The 12,837-nt window shown below is 50.8% G+C and overlaps 2 protein-coding genes across 2 annotated transcripts; both read right to left on the reverse strand.

The window, feature by feature from the left end:
- Positions 1-1,292: 1,292 nt before the first annotated feature.
- LOC130583067 (claudin-16-like) lies at positions 1,293-4,003 on the reverse strand. The gene is made up of 5 exons (XM_057382168.1): positions 3,815-4,003; positions 3,417-3,519; positions 2,307-2,471; positions 1,964-2,155; positions 1,293-1,384 (listed from the first exon to the last, which is right to left on the reverse strand). Exons 1-5 carry the CDS (start codon positions 4,001-4,003, stop codon positions 1,293-1,295), a joined length of 741 nt encoding a protein of 246 aa, XP_057238151.1.
- Positions 4,004-8,104: 4,101 nt separating this feature from the next.
- On the reverse strand, positions 8,105-11,888 carry CLDN19 (claudin 19). The gene is made up of 5 exons (XM_057382169.1): positions 11,666-11,888; positions 10,605-10,769; positions 10,296-10,383; positions 9,734-9,880; positions 8,105-8,287 (listed from the first exon to the last, which is right to left on the reverse strand). Exons 1-5 carry the CDS (start codon positions 11,886-11,888, stop codon positions 8,236-8,238), a joined length of 675 nt encoding a protein of 224 aa, XP_057238152.1. The 3' UTR covers positions 8,105-8,235.
- Positions 11,889-12,837: the final 949 nt, after the last annotated feature.

Raw genomic sequence — 12,837 nt, forward strand, 5'->3', positions numbered from 1 at the left:
CAACCATCCCATGTGTCCCAACAGTCCGAGTGCTCCAGGCTTTGCTCTCTTCAAGCACTTTGTAATGCTCCCACACTGCCCATCCCCTGGCTGTGCCATCTGTGAGCATCCTGTCCTCCAGACACTGCTGTCTGATAGCAAAATCTCATCTCTGCTCCTTATTCCTGTCACTTGGTTCAGATTTCCTCCTTTCCCAGATCCCTGGGTTACTGCTGATGACAGGGTCAGATTGGCCCTGGACATGCCATCTAGCAAAAGCATGAGAATCTGCAATAAACAACAGCTTTGCTGCCTTTTGGCTTTATGTGAGGGTGCAGATGGCTCGAGAGGACCCTTGGCAGCTCCTCTGGGTTTCAGATGCTGGGGCTTTGCAGTCTGGCTGGGCTGCAGGAGTGAGACTGTGAATCTCTTCACACCTGTATGTTTTGGGCACTGCAGCATCACCTGCACAGGCCTGGGGCCCGACCTGCTGCCTGCCTTTCCAGGTGACAGTGCTGGGGAGATTCTCCTTGGCTTCCCTGTGCTGCGATGGTGTCTGTGTCTTGTGCTTGGGGTGAGAAGTTAGGGAATGAGACCAAAACCAGAATTCAGTAATTGAGGATGGTGGGGATTGAGTTGGTGGTGGCTTCAGGTTCTGGCTTGTTTATATAATGGTTTGCAAGTGCAGAAACAGAATTCCCATTTTGTGTGAACTTAAAAACTTCACTGCAGGTGGAGCACCTCCATGAGGGTTCAGACTGACTCTCCTTGTGTCTGGTGTGTGTGGCTTTGGTGTTCCTTGATGATCCCCCCCCTTGATGATGAAAACACTCATAACTGAAGCGTTCCTTGTTTTACCCAGTTTTTGAGCACAAATCCTGTGCTACCCTGTGTCCAAGCCCAGGGAAGGTTTCCAGTGGGGCTGGTGTGGGAGGGACCAGGGCTACCAGCCACATGGAGTCAGTGTTGCTCTGTGCAGAAAAGATTTGCTGCTGAAAAGTACGGGCGTTGCAATGTCAGAGTAGCTACTCTGCCCCCAGTGTCCTGACAGCTTTCCCGTGGAACGGGGGCATCTTTTCTTAAAGAAACACTTCTCGGGGATTTACTTTCATGAAACCTGGCTGGAAGTGGGGAAAATACCCTTCCCTGGCTGACTGCTGCAGTACCTTCACTTTTAGCAGCCATCTGGCTGTATGGAATCCTGGAAGCAGCTGCAGAAATGTCTCAGTAGAGTTACTGATGCTTTAATGGGTCTCAGACTGGCAGGGAGAGCACCCCACATTGGGGCTGGGTGCAGGAGGTGCCAGTGGCCATCACACACGGGAATCCATGGCGTACATCTTGCTGGTGGCTGTTCGGCCCCGCGGCTGGAGATGCCTCTGGGGCTGGCAGCGGCTGCTGGGGGCTGCCAGGAAAGAGTTGGGGTTGTGTCATGGCCAGCAGTTGCAGGGTGACTTGTGGCTGCCACAGCATGGGGACATGGCAGGAAAAGTGAACCTGGACAGCCAGCAGGGTTAATTTACATCCCATGGGACCAGGCATAAGGATTGGACATTTCTGGGGAGGCATCACCTGCCCAATGTCCCTGATGCTGGGGCTGGATTTCAACCAGCACATCCCTGCAGCCACTGGCTCAGGTTTTGGCTGATGACAGGGATTCAGCTYCAGCACAGCTACTGCTTTGAGTAAACATCTCTGAACATCATCTTTGAAACACACCTTCACCAGGACTTGGAGGCCCACAGATATGGATGCACCCTCTCCATGCCCTTACAGGGTTATTTATGCGCCCCTCATCAGCCCTGTTCTGCCTTACATCACCTCCCCAGTCAAGGGAACAGGCCAGGCACAAAGGGGCTCCCCTTGGTTGGGCTGGACTCTGCAAGAAGCCCCTGTACTGCTGAGCTTATCCTTCACCCCATATCCCTGCAGGGCAAAAAGCTATTTGAGATAGGATGATAGGGGTGGAATGAGGCAGACTGACCTGTGCAGGCATAGAGGCAGCAGGTCAGCAGGACAGATGCCACAAAGCAGCCAGTGGAGCCAGCCATCCCCAGCCAGCACGACCACCCAAAGTCGTAGTGGACTCCCAGGAATATATTGTGTGACACCAACATGGCCCTCTCCACGTAGACATCCACTGCATACCACATGGAGCCTATGAGTCCCAGGATGCCTAGGAGGAATGGGGCTTGTTAAAAAATGATAAAATGATACAACCCACCATACTCCCCAAGGCCCAGCTGAGGGGGTGCTGCTAGCTCCTGCACCCCAGCTCCCTGTGGGACATGAGGTCTGTCTGCTCCTAAGCTCTCCCCRCCACGCACTCCCAGCACCAAGTATGACTCCAGCTCCATAGCACATCTTCAGCTTGACACAAGGRTCTTCCTTGAGGAAAGTGATGCAGTCGAGCCCGAGGATCAGCACAGCCAAAGCCAGGCCAGCCAGGAGATCTGCTGTGATCATCAGGGTCCGTGTCACCACGATCTTCACTGGGCAGGGAAATTAAAAACAACCAGAAATGGAAATGAGGAATAATCAATGGAACAGGTCTCTCCACTCCAGATTTCTACCCACGTTCCTATTAGAGTCATCCAGCTCACCAGTGGCCATCACACTGGAACCCACCAACCCCATYTCTGCCATTGGCCAAGGGAAGGTGCTCAACAAGCTCATCAGAAACTTAAGGAYTTAAACCCATGATTAGACCAGCTCAAGAAACCAAACAACTCAAGGTATACCCATCAGCAACCCATCAGGTATGTGGTCACCTGCTCAAGACATTCTTGAGCAGACACCACTGCTGTCCGCAGTTTCTTCCTCCAAGTTGTGTAGAAAGTGTTTTGAACAGCAAATRTCAATATACTAGTGAAAAAGAGCTGGCATGGATCACATCACCAKCTGGGATGTGACTGTGCCCTGCAAAGCTTCCTCCTCCCTAGAGCAAGGTGATAGCACCACTTAGTCCATACTGACTACTTYCCTTCTCCACTGCCTGAATCTGTGTTGTTCCATGTCATGACCCAACGCAAGGGTTCTCTGTGCAGTGTTTGGTGTGCCCTGTGCAGGCCAGAAGAACTGTCCCTAYCCTGATGTGACTGTCCCTGAGCAGTGGGCATGAGTCCTTGGCCAGTGACAACAGTCTCTCTGCTTGCAGCATGGTGGATTGCTGACCTCAGGCTCCACATGCCAGAACATGTTTGTTGTGAGGTGGCACAACTTCACAATCTCTTTCCTGCTGGATTACCCCATGGCAGGTCTAGCTGAACCCCTAGCTTCTGCCCAGGCCAGGCTATTGGGGCAGGAGAACAGCCCTAGGCTGCTGTGGCTGACGGACAAAGGGCAGCTGGCTGCARTGAAAATCACTATCCATCTTCCCTTTCAAGAAGACACTAAGCTGTGAACTTAAAAAATGCCTCCAGGCCAGGTCAACTCACCTGGATGGTCAGCCAGAATGGAGTCATACTGGTCGCAGGTCCTGACCCCRTCCTGCATGTTGGTGACACACTCCCTCCAAAGGCCCCGGCATTTGTGACTTACCTGGAAGCAGGAGAAAGGCACTCATGCAAAAAGCACCACAGTCTCCCCAGCTTCCCAGGGATCTCCCAGCCCAGCAGGGCAGATTTCAGGCTCCCACCACTACACCTGGACGTGTCTGTGTGACCTGGTGACTCCCTGCCTATACCTGCTCTATGTTTTCTCCTGTACCATCTCTCTATCTCTATAGTCCTCTAATTCTTCATGGTTTGTCCCACCACGTCCCCTTTCCAAGCCTGTGGAAACACGGTGCAACCTCATGGATGGCAAGGCACSCACCTTGCTCTCAGCTGCTCACCTTGAGGATGATGGTTGCTCTGCTCACCTTAAAGGTGGCTACTCTGCTCACCTTCCAGGTGTTTGCTCTGCTCACCTCCAGGCTGTCATCAGCGTTGACCATCCAGCAGTCTGTGCACGTAGCCAGGAGTAGGAAGAATGTCGAGAGAAGGGCGAGCCCAAATGCTGTCACCTGCAGAGCTGCACTCATGGGGTGACCTGCAAAAGCACAGAGATGTTCACCAGCTCGGCTCTGGCTACTTCCAGACATCAGATCTTCCAAGGACAAAGTGCCACCAAGGCCAGGCATTCTCTGGATTTCCGAGCCCCATCTCATGGTGCTGTCTGCTGTCAAAATGCTCTAATAGCCTCAGCCAAGGCTGGCCCACCAGGTTTACATGTAAAGAGAGCCTYTAGGGACTCAGCCATTTCATAGTGGAGACATTCCCACATTGGTTTCCTCTCTTCCAAATAGAAGCTGCCAATCATCAGTACTTGCCCTTTGGAAATCAAGAGCTGCTGGAAACCACTGTTAAATAACTGCTGCTACAAAAACCTGTGACCTCAGCACATCTCCAGTAAACCTCTAGAGACCTCCATCCCTGCCATATGACTTGATGGGTACATCCTCTGCCTTTTTTTTGCTTTTGTTTTTTACTCCAAGAAAAGCTATTAGGTGTTGAACATCCAGCTTGRAGCACAAGCAAGTGTTCCATGGAGGTGYCCTAACCTTAAGCACAAGCCCAAARAARTATCTCCCATTCCAAGCAGGACAAAGGCTGCTGGGGCCTGATGTGGGTGCCCTGAGGAGCTATTAAAGCTTTCCACAGAACAGRAGGGATGGGACCATTTGTTTTCCTAGATGGATGTTTTCCATCCCTAGATTAAGGGATAGAGAGAGAGGAGCTATGCCCAAGGTATGAGCAGGGGACATCGTGTCTGCAAACCCTGGGCWGGAATCTCACTTTGTCATATTCTGCAACCCAAAATGCCATATATTTTACTGCCTCAAGTTGCAACCACTGCCACAGCCCTTTGGACASGGGTTCATACAAATACCTTAATTAGCAAGACCAGAAGAGTTTCTGAGCTACATGGGTGGTTACTCTGTCATCACCAGGTTTGGTGCCTCCAGCCAAAGGCTGCCCACCCTGGAATGGCAAAGGCATCCTATGGGACAAAGGGGAGAAGGAGGGTCCCCACCCAGTGTGCCACATCTCCCTCCACACCCCTCTTGGGATCTCACTGGGAGTAGAGGCATCACTCTCCCATCAACTCTGAGCACTTCCACCAGCTTAGACCCCAATTTACAGTATTTTTTTTCAAATTCCCCAGRCTCCCTTCTGAGCTAACTCTCCAGAACCTTATTTGTTTCTGCTAGACCCCAGCTGTTTTGGTGCCTTGGAAGAAAATCTGTTCAGCCACTTCAGTTATATGAACAAGAAAAAAGGAAGAGAAAGAAATTCTTAGTGCTGGGAAAAATCAGCTCTAAACCTTGTTGATAATAAAAAGGATTCACAGAAGAGTATTACCTTCACCACAGGCTCATCCTTGTTGCAGTGGGATGATGACAGAATCTCTTTGTTGCTGATGATTTGGGATAGGAATGTGGGTTTGGAAGGCTTTTAAGTGCCGATGGGATTGGATCCTGACTCATCTGATGGAGTCAGGGACACGCAGCACTGACTGGAGCCTGTGCTGGGCTATTTAAGGTTTGTCCTAGGTACAGCAGCTGGGCTTTGTGCTCTGAGACATGATGGGCATCCCTGTGGTTAGAGCAGTCATAGGCTGGGAATGGAGCCTCCCCAAAAATGTCACATGGGGAAACCTGTGGAAACCTGCTGGGAGCTCTCCCCAGGTGGTGGACTCTGTGTCCTGGGCAAATAGCCCCTGTTTTTTAATTAGACCTTTCAATTACTGCCTAAGAATGAGTGGCCTAAAGACACTGGAGTGRCCTAAGATCCAGGAATGGTACAAGAGAGGGTTGGAAGGGGCTGAAGAAAGAAGCTGGAATGGCAGGCTGATAATGAACCTCTTTGTCTGGTAATTAAGATCCTTATTTTTTCCCCATTAAGCAGAAAACAAGTGAAAACCACGGCAGTGGTGATGGCTCAGGTACCATGTCTGGTCAGCTCCCAAGGTGGTGCCTGTAACCCTGGGTAGCAGCACCCCAGCAGTCTGGCACTCAGAGCTGCCCTAAAAACTTCAGGTTTGTTCCCTACCCTCCTCCTACTRTTTGGGGATTACACAGGATCTGTGTGGCAGGTCCTCTGAGCATCCTTGGGCTCAGCTGTGCCTTGTGGCTCAGCCATCGCTCACCCTAATCTCCCAGACCCACAGAAAATACCCATATTTCCATTTTGTGGATCATAGTTGAGGTGCACTCGAGTTTTTAGGGTGGGTTTGGTTTTTGTTGTGGCTTTTTTCCCGTCTAGATAATCCTCTGCAGCATTTTGCTGTGGGTATTTTGGCAAAGCACCAATCTTGGCAAATCCTCAAACTTCAGCCCTGCAGAGACCCCCAGGTGCCTGATGTGTGAGATTCCTGGGGTTTTGAGTTATCCTGTTTTCCCAGAATTCTGGCACACGGGCAGGTCCAATGCTTTGGCATGTAGCAGTAAATTAGGGCCAAAAAATTTTCAGAAGGGTTTGTGAACATTCATTTTGCAACCTTTACAGCTCAGGAATTTATGGTTCTTGGACATTTGTGACACATGAAATACTGTGTGATTCCAAGTGACACAAAACTAGCTCCATGGTCTTGGCAACACATATAAAATAGGTTTATGCATACCTTCTGCTCATCTAAACACTCAGTTTATGCTATATCAGACTAATCTGCCTTGTCAATCCAAATGAAACCTTTTTGGAGGTGAAAAGATGTAGGTAGAGGAGCAGAACTAGCAGAAGTCAAATAATTAAGCTCCTTTCTCAGGTTAATGACAGTGAAAATCAGATCTTGAATGCCATGAGGTTTGTCAAAACCATGTGTTAAAAAGTGCTGAGAAGACACAAATCTTGAACTTTAGCACTTTATTGTACTAAAAAACCTGCTGTGACTGAAAGAGAAAAAAAGATGTTTGTTTTTTTTTTTTAATGGAATAATCTGTGAGAACTAGAAAGGACTCAGTAGATACTGCTGGGGCAGGACAGTGAATAAGAATTATTAAAAACACCACCAAATTACAACAGCCATGTCTTAGAGGTGTGACAAAAGCCCCTCTGCACATATTTGTGTGGGGCTCATTTTTTCTTTTCCCTCATTTCTTCCTATTTAAAAATGACTATTATTTCTGGGTGGTTTGGCTGRAAGCAAGAGGTATGACCAGAAACCTCAATATTGCTCATCAAACTGGTTGAAGACCAAAAGATGTGTGTTGGAAAGGGAGAACTCCGTTTTAGCCTGCCTGCACTGTGAACAAAGTCAGATCTTTCTCTTTGATGTGCTTCCAGCCTGGGTATCCATCTTCAGGGAGCCTTCAGGTGAATCTTGGAGATGTCACAACAGCCACCAAGGACAGCAAATCCTTGGATTTGAGGTGGGATRGGATGTATTTGTGGACCAGGTGCAGGGGACAGGACGAGGACGTTAAGATGACACAGGAGCCATGCAAAAGCCTGGATGGAAAACATGATCTCTGAAGAAAAACATGCACAGCAGGGGTCATGCCCCTGCATAGGGGTGCAAAAATCTACTTAAATTAGCAAAGTATGCCATTAGGCAAACTCAGCTCTGAAATCATGGGAAATGTGAGAAAACAGGGAGAGTTCAGCTGTGAAAGTCCATAAGAGAGTCCATAAGTGGAAGATGCTGGTGGCATTTCAGCCTTGGGAAAAGACTTGTCGAAGGGCCAAGCTGGATTCTCACGGGGTTAACCTTAAATTAAGACTTTTTAAGGCCACATCCCCTCCTTTGAGAGCAACGTGTCAAAAGACTCAAGATATTTGTGAGAAGGGCAAGAACAGTTCAGGATGGGGTAGAGGCTCCTGCCACACTGCAGAAGTGGCTGTGACCCAGCACTGGAGTCACTGGCGGGGATTGTCCAGATGGGGAGTGAGGGGAGATCAAAGAGACAATTCCAGAACGATGCCCATGATTGAAAATATTTTAATACYACCGAGTCACAATTTTTAGTACCAACAGCAAAAGAACAAAAAAAAAAGCATTTAAAAGTCTCCACCTGTCCCATTTCCAAGGCCATGCATCCCATGGAAAAGTTAGTGGAATTTATATTAATAGAATAAAATCATTCTTTACACTGAAATATAAAAAGGCCTTTTTAGTTGGTTTTGGGGGTTTTTTGTTCTTTTTTTTTTTGTTTGTTTGTTTCTTTGGTTTTAAAGCACAAGGTTCCTTTTCAATCTTCACAGCAGTGACTTTTGGTTGTTGTTTTTGGAGGAGAACCCCAAAATCTGGGTCCAGCACCTCATGGGTGATGCCATCCTAGAAGCACTGCTCTCCCCTGAGGGGTGCAGGACACAGTTTTACAGAGGGGCTGCAATTTAAAAGAGAAAGAGGCACTTAATGCCAGGGAGAAAGAGAGAAATCACCCTCTGGGGGAAAAATAGCATTGCTTCTCCTCCAGCATAGCCAGAGACCCAGACCAGAGCATGGGCACAACATCAAATAGTGCAAAAGGAAATAAAATGGAGAAAAATAGAGTAAAATAAAATAGAGCAAAATAAAACAGAGGATTAGAAAGTAGAGTAAAATAAAATAAAATAGTGCAAATTAAAATAAACCAGAGCAAAATAAAAAAAAAAATGAGGAAAACAAAAGAAAACAGAACAAAATAAAATTTTAAAAATCAGCTCTGTCTTCATATTTGGGTTAACAATAAAATCATTAAAAAATAGATTAAACTGTTTGGATAATTTCCAGTGTCCTTTCCTTTGGGTTGGCTGGCACAACACCTGCAGTAGGGCTGGAGGGATGGAGTACAGAGAGGTTGAGGGATTTAGAGGAAATTGGAGCTTTGGCTATTTCAAAGCAATTAGCAGCGGTGGAAAAGAGGTACAAAGAGGTGGAGGCAATTAGCAGGTTGTGTTTACAGCCTTCCCTGTCTGCTCTAGGGGATCCTGGTGGGGAAGAGGGATTTGGACCCAGCAGGGAGGAGGCACCAAAATTCAGGRCTCTGTCCATCTGCCACTCAAAATAGTTGTGTTGGGTACCAAAAATAAAAACAAATCCATTGTGTCCAGAGCCCTTTTTTGCTGCTTTAATTGGCCCAAACCCATTTATTCTTGTTTAACAAGGCACAGTCTGGTCCTGGGTAGGAGCGAGCCCAAGGCAGGTTTGGGCTGGCAGAGCTCAGCTGRAACAACTGGCCTCCAGGCAGGAATCAATAATAATTAAAAATCATTTAAAAAATGTTGCTTTTCTGTAGCAGTGAGGCAGGGGAATGCTGCACCCTGAAAGCATCYCTCTGCCAAGAGTGGGGCATGGGGAGGCTTGAGCCCCWAGTCRGGCTGGTGCTGTTAGAAGTGAAAAYCTCATTCCAGGAAAACCAAGCATTGGCTTTGCTCCCCGCTTTCTCCTGAAAACAGGATGTGGGAGAGGGATGGTCATGGCACAAAGCGCTTCTATGCAGCACACCCCCGTGGCATTGGCTCTGTGCCTCCATGGCACTGGCATCAGTCTCCCTGGAACGCCTCCACAGCATCCCTGTGACAGACAGACATGGCCTGGCCACATTGCAGGGCTGGGGGTGCCACCCTGCCCAGCTGTGGGGAACATGGCAATGATGGATATGGGAGCTGTGACACTTAAAACCTGTTTTAGAGGCACCGAAAATGGTGCTGAAACCTGGAAGAGAAGGAGAAGAAAGATCTGATGGAGCATTCAGGTTCCAGGCAGGGTGGGAGTGCCAGRGTCTTGCCTGTTTTTGGGAGGGGAGGGAGGCACTGGGCTGCAGAAAGGCAGGGTTAGGGCTCAGACATACTCCCGGGCTGTGGAGGGCTGTGACTGCCGATGGTATTGCTGTCCTCGGCGCTCCTTGGCAGGGCAGGAGCAGCACAGGAGGGACCCCCCCAGCATGCAGAGGCTGGCGGCCCCCCAGCCCACGAAGAGAGCAGAGCCAAATTCGTACCTGTGGTGAAAGGGGTGAGGGAGCATCAGGGAGAGGCAGAGGTGCAAAAACCGAGATGGGCAATAGGATGCTCGATACTCTGATGAAGCAACCAAGGCAGATTTTGGTTCTTCCATCTCCATCCCCATCTTTCCTGCTGGCTGGATACAGCTCCCACGTTTCCCATCCTCTAATCCTCCCCTGGGCTGAAATTCCACATGTGCACCACTACCCTGTCCCAGCTGGTAGCAACTAAAGCTTCAGCATCAGGAACATCTTCTGCAAGGTGGCCATGAGGGCTGTCAGAGGTCCCACCCATGGGGCACATCAGCCCACAATCCCATGCTTTACCAAAATTAGCAAGGGAAGGTCCAATGGGACATGCAGGGACAAGACAGGATTTGGAAGMAGGGCACTCCCTGACTCAAGCTCTTACCTGGCATTGATAGGGATGGTGCTCTCTCTGAAGAACTCGTAGGTCACTTGTGTTGCATACAATGACACGGCAGCCAGTGTGCACAGACCTGGGCACAGAATCATGTAATCACAATRTTTTGAGTTGGAAGGGACCTTTAAACATCACCTAGTYCAWGCCCCTGCAGTGAGGGTGTTGTCTAGCTGTTCCACTAGACATCAAACACYGACTGTCAGTGACATCCAGCCTTCACTGAACTCCATCAAACAGTGCTGAAAGGTGTTTGAGGATTCCTGCACCAGTGRGGTGCAAAGGCTGGAGCTGCCTTACCGGAAAGAACGAAGAGGACACCTCCAGCAACAGCTATGCGGCTCTTGGTGACAGGATCCTCCTCCCCAACTTTAGTGCATTTCATGCCCACCACGCTCACGATGATGCCAAAGAAACCCAGGAGGAGAGAAATGACCATGAGAGCTCGGGATGTCTGGATGTGAACTGCAAGGGGGGAAAAAAAGCTGCTCCCAGCAGGTGCCTTAGGTCACAACAGGGCACTGGAAGCAAGGTCACAGCATTCCATGCTGGTGATGGACCTGTCCTTAACCCTGTCCTTGCTTGTAGCTCCCATGTCATATCCTTCCCCCTTGGCAGATACAGAGATCTCAGCTCTGCTCAGGGCATGGCTCCCAGTGCCTTCCCTGACCTTTTTCCCTGCCGCCCTCATCCTGGTCATGACTGCCTGGGCTGGGAAACACCTTGCCTGGAGCAGCATGACAGTCACCAAATGCCAAAAGGATGATGCACAGTCACGGAGTGGGAGGTTTTGATGTCCCCATGGGGCACTGTTGGTCCCTAAAGGTGATGCCCACATTGGCGCTCAAACCTATTGGGGCCAGGAGTGTCCCAGACACACAAAAGGTCTTGAATTCACAGGGCAAGAGAGGCTCAGTCCTGGGATGGGGAGGTTGTGGCCCTAGATGCACAGATGGAGGGGGAAGCTTGTACCCAGACTGAGACTTAGCTCAGTTGGATGAGTGAAGTGGACTCAGACTTTTCTGTGAGGGGTCAGACCTACGTTAGGGGTGGGGGCAAGAAGGGCTGGGACCTGAAGGCAACTCAGGGCCCTGGAAGGGCCAGGGAAACTCAGATCTACAGGGGGAAGGGGGCACATCCCTGCTGGGATGAGGTGCAAACCTATACAGGTGGGTTCAAATCCAGAGAGGGGCTCAGAGCCATATGGGAGAGGGTCAAACCCACAGCGGGGCTCAGGCTTGTAGGGGGCAAGGGCAGCTCAGGAACCCAGGGGAGCTCAGACCCGGCGGAGAGGAGGAAGGGGGACTGCACCCAGGAAAGCAAGCGGGGCTCACCCCACGGGGCCCGGCTCCCGTACCCACCGTCGAGGGAGAGCAGCGAGTCGTGCAGGCGGCACTGAACCTGCCCGGTGCTCTGGGCGGCGCAGCTCATCCACAGCCCCTCGTGAAGCCCCACGGCCGTGATGATGGCGTCCCCGGCGTACGAGCTTTGCCGCCACTGCGGCAGCACGGCGGCTGCCAGCGCCGACACCCAGCCGGTGAGCCCCGCCAGGTATCCGGCCAGCTCCCGAGCCCCGCCGCCCATCGCCGCCGCCGAGCGCCCTCAGCCCCGCGCCCGCCCCGCCCCGCCCGCCTGAGGGACCGCGCCGGAGGAGGAGGCGAACGGCCGGAGGTGGAGCTGTGAGGGGAACACGCGGGGGGAGCCGTCCAGGGGGGATTTGAGGTGAAGGGAGACACATGGGTCTTGAGCATAAAGATTTAGGTCTTGGGGGGATTTGAATCCCGAGTGGGAAAATTGGGGCCAAGGGGATGAGTGACTTGGGGCTTAGGGGAAATTGGATGCTAGGAGGCGGGAATTAGGAGGGGGGAACTGAGACCCAGAGAAGAGCATTAGGTCTGAGGGAGAGAGAAGTGAGTCTGAGGAGAGTGATTTGGATCTGGAAGCAGGGGATTTGAGTCCTAGAGAGAAGAATGTGGTTTTGAGGGAAAGATTTGGGGCGTGGAGGGTATTTGGGTTGTACAGGAGAGATCTGGGGCTTGAGGGAGATATCCTTCAAATGAGCATGGAGGGATACGGGAAAAGGGCTCCCCAACGGGAGGAGGGGATCAGGCGATGTAGGAGGTTATTCTACCCCATCCACGACCCTCTGAACCCCTGCATGGGCTGGGAGCACCCCAAAGGCCAAAAGGATCACTCCAGGAACGCGACAGTGAGCAGGGAAGGGGTTCACTGASGGAATTGAGGCACACCAAGCCCGTGGCAGCCCCGGGACCTGGCAATCGTTAACTGCCATGGCCTCATCAGCAGTCCGCTCACGCACTCAGGCAGCTGGGGGTGGATGCTGGGATGGTGGGCAGCCTTCAGTGGGAACATCTGTTCATCCTGGAGAAATCATCCTCCAGACCCTCCTTGCCTCCCACAGTGYTGAATGGCCCTCCAAGTGGGATGGGGGTGCTGGGTGGCTGCACATGGGGCAGGATTTATTTGCTCACATTCCCAGAATGGTTATGGTAATGGCCAGACATCCAAGAGA

This window comes from Malurus melanocephalus, unplaced genomic scaffold (genome assembly GCF_030028575.1).
Source record: "Malurus melanocephalus ecotype Western Australia unplaced genomic scaffold, MMel_1.1 scaffold_552, whole genome shotgun sequence".
In the NCBI taxonomy this organism is placed as follows: domain Eukaryota; kingdom Metazoa; phylum Chordata; class Aves; order Passeriformes; family Maluridae; genus Malurus; species Malurus melanocephalus.